The 7,690-nt window shown below is 38.8% G+C and overlaps 1 protein-coding gene across 1 annotated transcript in view; it reads right to left on the bottom strand.

Moving 5' to 3' along the window:
- Positions 1 to 211: 211 nt before the first annotated feature.
- The window catches only part of jarid2b (jumonji and AT-rich interaction domain containing 2b), a 103,544-nt gene continuing 96,065 nt past the window's right edge, over positions 212 to 7,690 (bottom strand). The window contains exons 9-18 of the mRNA XM_084130065.1: positions 7,535 to 7,627; positions 7,090 to 7,208; positions 6,895 to 6,965; positions 6,667 to 6,781; positions 5,382 to 5,487; positions 5,091 to 5,273; positions 4,861 to 4,991; positions 2,331 to 2,514; positions 963 to 1,070; positions 212 to 457 (exon numbers count right to left, since the gene is read on the bottom strand). Coding sequence (XP_083986191.1) covers positions 278 to 457; positions 963 to 1,070; positions 2,331 to 2,514; positions 4,861 to 4,991; positions 5,091 to 5,273; positions 5,382 to 5,487; positions 6,667 to 6,781; positions 6,895 to 6,965; positions 7,090 to 7,208; positions 7,535 to 7,627 — 1,290 coding nt within the window. The 3' untranslated portion in view covers positions 212 to 277. The remainder of the gene's footprint in view (positions 458 to 962; positions 1,071 to 2,330; positions 2,515 to 4,860; positions 4,992 to 5,090; positions 5,274 to 5,381; positions 5,488 to 6,666; positions 6,782 to 6,894; positions 6,966 to 7,089; positions 7,209 to 7,534; positions 7,628 to 7,690) is intronic.

Here is a 7,690-nt window from a genome sequence, read left to right as displayed (position 1 = left end):
GCATGTGTGCAGTCAATGGGGCCGAAGGTGAGGGGGAAGAGGGTCCAGGCAGAAAAGATGACATCATACTCACACCTGTCAGTGAAATGCACACCTGGGACCATGTCTCTTAATGCTATCAAACATCTGGTGAATAAAAACTAGTGCGCTAGTGCAAAAAAAGGCAGCCTGCTTTCAACACAGGAAACTCTGCCCTGCTATGAGGGTGATAAAAGACAGAAACGAAATGAAGAGAGGGAAAATGGATTGTTTGAAGTAGGCAACCGGGTGGCGTTTCTCACGAGACGGCAGCGGCGGAACTTTTGGACAGGTGGGTCAAGGACAGCTCCACAGTGGCTCTCTTGCGGGGGCCGCGTTTGCCTGGCGGTTTGGTGGGGCCGGAGCCGTTACAGCCATCCGCCACGCTTCTCACCACGGCTTTACCACACACCTGATTCACCAAACTGTTGATCTGCTCCTGAGGGACCGCACAGGACACAAACACAAAGAGAGACCATGGTGAAAAACACTGCAAGCCTGAGTGCTCAATCCTGGTTTATTGCTGATGTATTGTTTCTTTAAATGTGGCCGATATCAGATTCGAGTGTGAATGGATCATGCATTTTGAAGTGCATGCATTTTGCCTAAATTAATAGGAAATTCAAATCTGGTGTGAGCAAGAAACTTATTGTTCAGAGATCTAAGCGTATTATTTTGAGGAGAAAACAAATCAAATTTCAAAATTGAGGCACAGTGATTAAATAAAAACTGTAACAGAACACTGAATCCACAGAAGCTCATTTGCATTCAGATTTGTGGTAATGTTTCCCCAAGCGCTTGTTGCTGGCATTTGCCAGAGCACAACAATTTATGAAGGGACATCAACTGTACAGTTAGAAGGGTTGTTGAACCCTTGAGGGTCCTCCAAGCAAAAGCATCACAACAGCGCCCCCTGCAGGTGTGCTTCTGGTCATGTGTCTTACCTCATCGTAGCGGTACATCATCTTGAGGCCGCGGCAGCTTTTGTTTCTCTCCACATAGTGCAGCGCACACTCCAGACAGAAAACAACATTTTCATTCTCCTGCACCACCTGCAGCATTAACAACAACCATTAGCTACATTAAGATCATAACTCATTTTAAACGCTCAGTAATTCATGTGTTAGTGAAGACTGAGAGTGTATTATCAGAACTAGAACTGTCTGACAACACAGTAACAATGAAAAATTCTACTAAAAATATATAAAGCACATTGACAAATATACTACTATGACAATTAAAATAGCGTTTTACAGTCTACTAAGAAAAAAGAATATTATAGAGCACTACAGTATATATTTAAATGGTTAATATAGCATATGAATTGTGGACCAGGGGTTCTTAACCCTTTTGACTCCAAGGCCCCCCCCATTGTCAAAGACAACATTAAAAGGGACCTCAAAATATTTCTGCTATTAATGACAAAACTGCTCATTTTAATTTGAGCAAATTCTACTCTATAAAATATTTTAAGAGCTCAACAAACCGTCTAACTGAACAAATCTACATACATTTTAAAAATGCCCATGCCTTTAGAAGGTTTTATTCATTTACATGGTTCACACTTTTGAAATGTCCCTATACTGTATAACCAGGTTTTTCCAAGACCTTGAGAACCAAAATGAAAGTTGTAGAGGGAACAAATTAAAATAAGAAATAAAATGTAATCTTTATATTGCATTTGAGATGTTTTAGCTCATTTTAAAGTTTGTTTCGTCTTTTTAAATTAAAATTTGTGAAAAATGTTAACATTAGTGCCTGGCCCTATTGGGCCCTGTCCCAAATGGCACACTTCACACGCAGTTTCGGTCTTGTGGACTTGCAACGGCTGCCGAGTGCGGGTGTCCGTTGAGAGTCATGAGACCGTAGGGTGTCCTATTTGTCATTTTAGGTGTCTTCCCGACAGTCAAAGCGGCGTTACGTCACGAAAGTGCAGATCGTACGAAGACCGTGAGTGTTTAGGGAGCCATTTGGGACAGGACCTTAATATTATTATAGTATAGACTGTACTGACTGCTAAAGTACAGTATAGTTTTTACACTATGACCCAATAAGCATACTATTGATTCTAAATGGCATATGAGAAATGAATTAGTGCATCCCAAATCCCAAGTCAAATGTGCCAAGATGATACAGTATACTATGATAGAACTGTTTTTGGGCTTATATGGACTAATTTGGGAGTTTGGGATGGTTTCAACTTTTAGAACACAAAACAAACATTCAAATTTAGGACAGAGCCTTAGTTTGTTGGTATAGAGTATAAACTACACTGAGCTCTACAGTCCAATATAATCTTAACTGAATCTCACCATAGATAAGTAGCAGAGGTGCTGGCACGTTTGGCAGCGTCTCTCGGATGACTCCAGCGCCAGCCACTTGCGTGGTTTCTTCCTGGTGTCAGCAGGCGATTGGTTGTTGTCGTGAGTGCAGTAGCGTGCGGAGGAAAGCAGCCCTGCTTCATACAGCTCCTGCCTTTGCTTCATCTCTATGTTCCTGTAGGACAGCAGCACACTCTTCACAACTGCTTTGCCATTGGCTATAATGTTTAAAGAGGCCATATTATGCCCTTTTACAAAGTCTTGATTTTGGATTTTGGAGTCTACTAGAATAGGCTTTCATGCTTGAATGATGAATGATATATATGAATGATATATAAGCTGTCAATCAATTACAAAAAAAAGTTTTTTATATACATGTAATGTAATAATTTTACAGTTAATCCCCAAATTAATGTAGAGACAACATAAAGACAGTATATTTTAAATACTTGTTTAATGGCATCTTTTTATGAATGAAGGCCAGTATCACTGAAACTAATACAGCTACTGATGTCTCATGAAAATGCTTCAAAAATATAACAACTTTTAATTTAAGTGAACTTCATGTGATCTTCACATAAACCCATAATAAATGTCATATTTACCTGTGCCATTCCTACCGGTCTAACAGGTAGGACATAAGAAATTGAATAAAGGTAGGACATAAGAAATTGAATAAAGTTATTAAACAGTCTGCACTGCATGAATTATTAAATAAATGAAATATAATCCTTATCAAAGCTACAAAAGTTATTTAGTTAATAACAGCGAGTAATTTTTTAATATCAGATAATAATTTACTGACATAATTAGTGGCTGCTGTCACTTTAAAGGCACACTAGGCAGCTTTCCGTTTTTGTCAAACAGCGACCCCTAGAGTTGCTGTGGAGTACTTGTATTTAACGTTACTGTCGTAAATAGCACTCGCGCAGAGCTGTCTCTGCACTCACGGCCTGATCCCTTCCGCCCTCTATACCGGTACCTGTTCAATAGGATGGAAGCTGTAACGAGTGGAAATAAGGTGTGGCCCCTTTAAGAGCTGCGCGCGCCCTGTTGAACTGTCGTCGGCAGTCTGTGTTGTATCATGTGCACCTCGAACACCCATATGCGGGTTATTTCAGTTTGATGCTCATTCTTATCCTACTTTTGTTTATCAAGTAAAGATGTGGACGTTAGAACGGGTGACAGACAGTTACACGAGTTCGACTGGGGAATAAAGTGCAAGTTGTGAGATGCCAATCGCCTCCGTGAGTCTGTCTGGCTCTCGGTAATAACTTCATCTGTGAGCTATCCCTATTTCTCCTCCTGACAGAACGCGTTACAAAGCGTCGGACATCGAACAGGCACAGATAACCTCTGAAGATGTCTACTAGTCCATCAACAAGAACGATATTTACTCGAGTCTGACTCCTTGCTCGGTCAGTCTGCCATTTCCTTTCTTTCGTCCTCCGACAAAGCTTTCCTAGCTTTGTGTGCAGTGCCGTAAAGCAATTTGTTACATCGCAAGACCTGATATCACGCGATACTTCCTGACGCGACCCGCCGGCCCAAAGTTGCAAGGGTGGTTTTTCGCTCACAGGCGCTCGGGGGATGCGCGACGACCACCATTCAACCCGAAACAAGTCATATAACTATTCCAATGACTCCGAAGCTGTTCGGTTAAGGTAAAAAAGTTACTTAGTGCACCTTTAAGACCTGCCGCTGCTGACAGAGATGCAGATCCCACATGGGACTCTTTACGTTCATTTAAGACTTTATTTAACTCATTTAAGACTGCTCTGAGGATAGTCGACAAAACGGACATTCTGTGTGAAGTGCGCGTCTTTCTGTGTGTGTCACATAGACAGGACGTTCACAGGCAGCGTGTTCTCTTTTGTCTTGTGGCGCTTGAATGGTTTAAAACATTTGCATGAATAAGAGCGTGATCATATCATGTAATGCTATCCAAAGGATGACAGAAAATATGGATGCTGCGTTTATGCGTTACATTATTGCAGCACCTCTCTTCCCAGTCTGTCTGTAACGTTCTGTTTAGTTTCTGTCTCTAAGAATCCCTTCCTTCTGAACAGTGCAATGTGCTCTTACTGGTCAGCTGGACCAGTTTGTGATTGGTATTCACTATAAACATGCCGCTTCGAGCATGTTTCGGAAATGTCACACCCCTTACCATATCCGCAAGTTTAAACAAACTACTTATGCAACTCAACCAGGCCTCGTCCCTTTTTTTGTGCATGTCTTGGGCGGGAATTATTTAAATGAGGAATATTGTGATATGTACGTTCCCGGAAGAAAACTCAAGACTACAATTGAGCATTTCAGGGAGTTCAGAAACAGTGCTTACTGATAACAGATAACTCTCCCATTGGAGTGACTTTGTGCTTTGTAATTTTGCAGACCTTTTTCATGCTCAAACAGCAACATTCCACGCTAAATAAAAATATATTTATATAATATATATAGGTAATTTCAGAAAAATCATAACTTCACCGTTTCCACATCAGGATGGGTTTGCAGTGCTCACCTGAGATCTTTGAGAAGAGAAGAGATTGTACCAAGCACAAGTCTGTTTTCACGTTTGGCCTCGGCTGTGGCGATCTGGTAGAGGAGCTTCTCCATAGAGAAGGGTTTTGCTATGTGCCTGCATTTCAGGTCCTGCGAGAGAAGTACAAACATGTAGAGCGTCTTCTAAACATCAATATACGTCTATATGTTGTCCTGCAGGTGAAAGTGGAAAATGTGAAAATGTCTCACCTTAGCAGCCTCGTAGCCCAGGTTCATCCACTGTGGTGTGGCAAAGTGCACAGTTTCAGACACACTGTAGCCACAGCACACCCTGGACACGAACGCACCGGGGAAGATCACCACGAACTGCCCGCTCTGCTGGACCGTACGGTGGACCTTTATCCCCTCACGACAAAGCACCTCCGGAGAAATCTGGAGAAATACACACTCCTAAGTTCTTTGTACAAGAGCATTATATTCAATAAGCAATATCAGTGGACTCACAAAAAGGTAATGTTATTTTTATTCACAATATCTTACCATAACATTCTTCTCCAGCATTTCCAGTCCCGGCGTGCCGTTGGCCTGTAGCAGTGTATGCACCACTTTATCAAGCTTTGTCTTTTCCTCAGCAGGAATAGAATACCTGTAATGGGACAGGCAAAACTTTGTTTGGATGACTTAAGGCGACAGCCCTGTCTGCTGGCTCCTAAACCAGCTTTGTTGCCATGAAAACAGGCCTTGGCTTTATCATGTTGAATCATGCATGTAAAAAAACAAAACAAAATCAAAAACAAAAACACAGCTGACACTAGTCTGAATGCACACTGTAATAAATGGTGTGTTTAACAGACTACAGCACCCTCTAGAGGTGGAAGATTATAATACAGCAGAGTAAGGAAAGGTATTGATAGAACATAACACTTTTACACTGATATGAATGTTATCAGTGTTAACAAACTAAAATGATTTTTGATAATTGACAAAGCTGAAAGATATCAATAACTGAAATAAACAAGTTGAATTACTAAAGTGACTAAAACTGAAATAAAATATTAAAACAAAAGCTATATAGAAAAATAGAAAATAGAAATTTTTAATAGAAAAATTTAATGAAAATGAAAGCTGATAATATAACAAACAGAAGTGAACTCAAAATTAAACTATAAACGAAATAAATTATGAATAAATACTATAATAGTATATAAATATTAAATCGACACTACATTTAATGTATCTAAATAGTTTAAATTAAGTGCCAAGAGAATTAACAATTCACTCAAGACAATTGTATACAACAAAATGCAAATTGTATAGTATTCTGTTATATTCTGAAATATTTTCAGATTTTCTAGATTACTACAAATAGAAAATATTTGTATTAAAATAATAATTAATTATTTAATTTTTTTATATAAAAAATGTATATAATATAATAAAATAAAATAAAATGTTTATATTGTTGACACAGTGTATACATTGTTCATGTAACTGTATTTTTACATAAAATGTTTATATATATATAAATATAAACATATGTGATAAAATAATAATATAATATAGATCGTAATAATGTAAATTATTAATATAATAATGTAAATAACGATTTAATTGTGAAGAATCCATGTTATTTCATTAGCACTTTATTTTTAATCAAAGACTACACTTATTTTTATTTAGACATTAATTTGTCGTTTGTTAATCTGCTGTTGATATGATCATCATCTAACAGCCCAATGCCGTTTTATAGGTGCAAATGTTCAGTTCCAATTATTTTAATGTCAATGTAGCCACAGTATCGTAAAAAAAAAAAAAAAAAACTTACCAAATGCAATCAGCACCAGTGTGTAAGTAATCAATGTATGGAAGGCGGTTTTGGTCTTGTGACCAGCATGAGGTAGAAAAGACCATGCCGATGTTCAGCCAGGGAATAGTCACCCCTGAACAAGAGAAAGAGAGACAGAGAGGGGGGTGATGACTTATTCAACAAAGGAACTTTATATGATGTGGAGAGAAGTGTACTTCCTGCTACAGACAACAATAGTGAACTCACCAGGCACAGCACCAAGATGACGCAGAATGGATCCAGAGTTATTGGGAAGGACAGTGAGGTTCCATCCATGCCTACAGCGAGAGAGAGAGAGAGAGGAAAAGAAAGAAAGAGAGATTATGGTAGCCTCATTTTTATAAACAGTAATACATCTTCCCATCATGCCTGTAATTCATCTCAAATGAATGCAACGCTTACTTGGAGAAGGGTTCAGACTTGCCCACAGGGAAGCCGCTTCCATGTGTGTTTGTGTCCACTTTCCCATAATGCACTGCTATATGGCAGTCCCTCTGCTCCACTATCCGCCAGTAATCTTGCTATATAAAGAAAAGCAGGACAGATGGAGATGAAGAGAAATGGCAGGATGACGGTAACAAGGAAATATGACAGAAAACAAGTATACAGCCGTCATGGGACATGCTTATAAAATATCCAACATGGAAAGTGCATGCTATTTAAAGACAATTAGTAATAGAACAGCTATTATTATTATTATTATTACTACTACTACATTTTTTTTAGCATGGATATTTGTCACCTATGGGGATCAGAATCAACATTTTACACAGGTAATAAAAGTAAGATACTAAACCTGTACACATTTATCTGGTGAATGGTTAAAATACAGGAAGTATGCGTGTACCTCAACTTCAGCAGCCCCAGGCTCTTTGTTGAAGCACATCATCATAGTATTTCTTGCTATTCTGTAAAAGGTGGTCAAAGATACCGATCTCCCCTGTGAAAAGATAAATAAATAACAGTACAGAGTAAGTAAAATTGCTAAATAATCTGTGGCAAG

This window comes from Abramis brama (assembly GCF_963993115.1).
Source record: "Abramis brama genome assembly, chromosome: 12".
NCBI lineage: Eukaryota > Metazoa > Chordata > Actinopteri > Cypriniformes > Leuciscidae > Abramis > Abramis brama.
The sequence above is the reverse complement of the archived record's forward strand: the minus strand, read 5'-3'. Positions and strand labels throughout refer to the sequence as shown.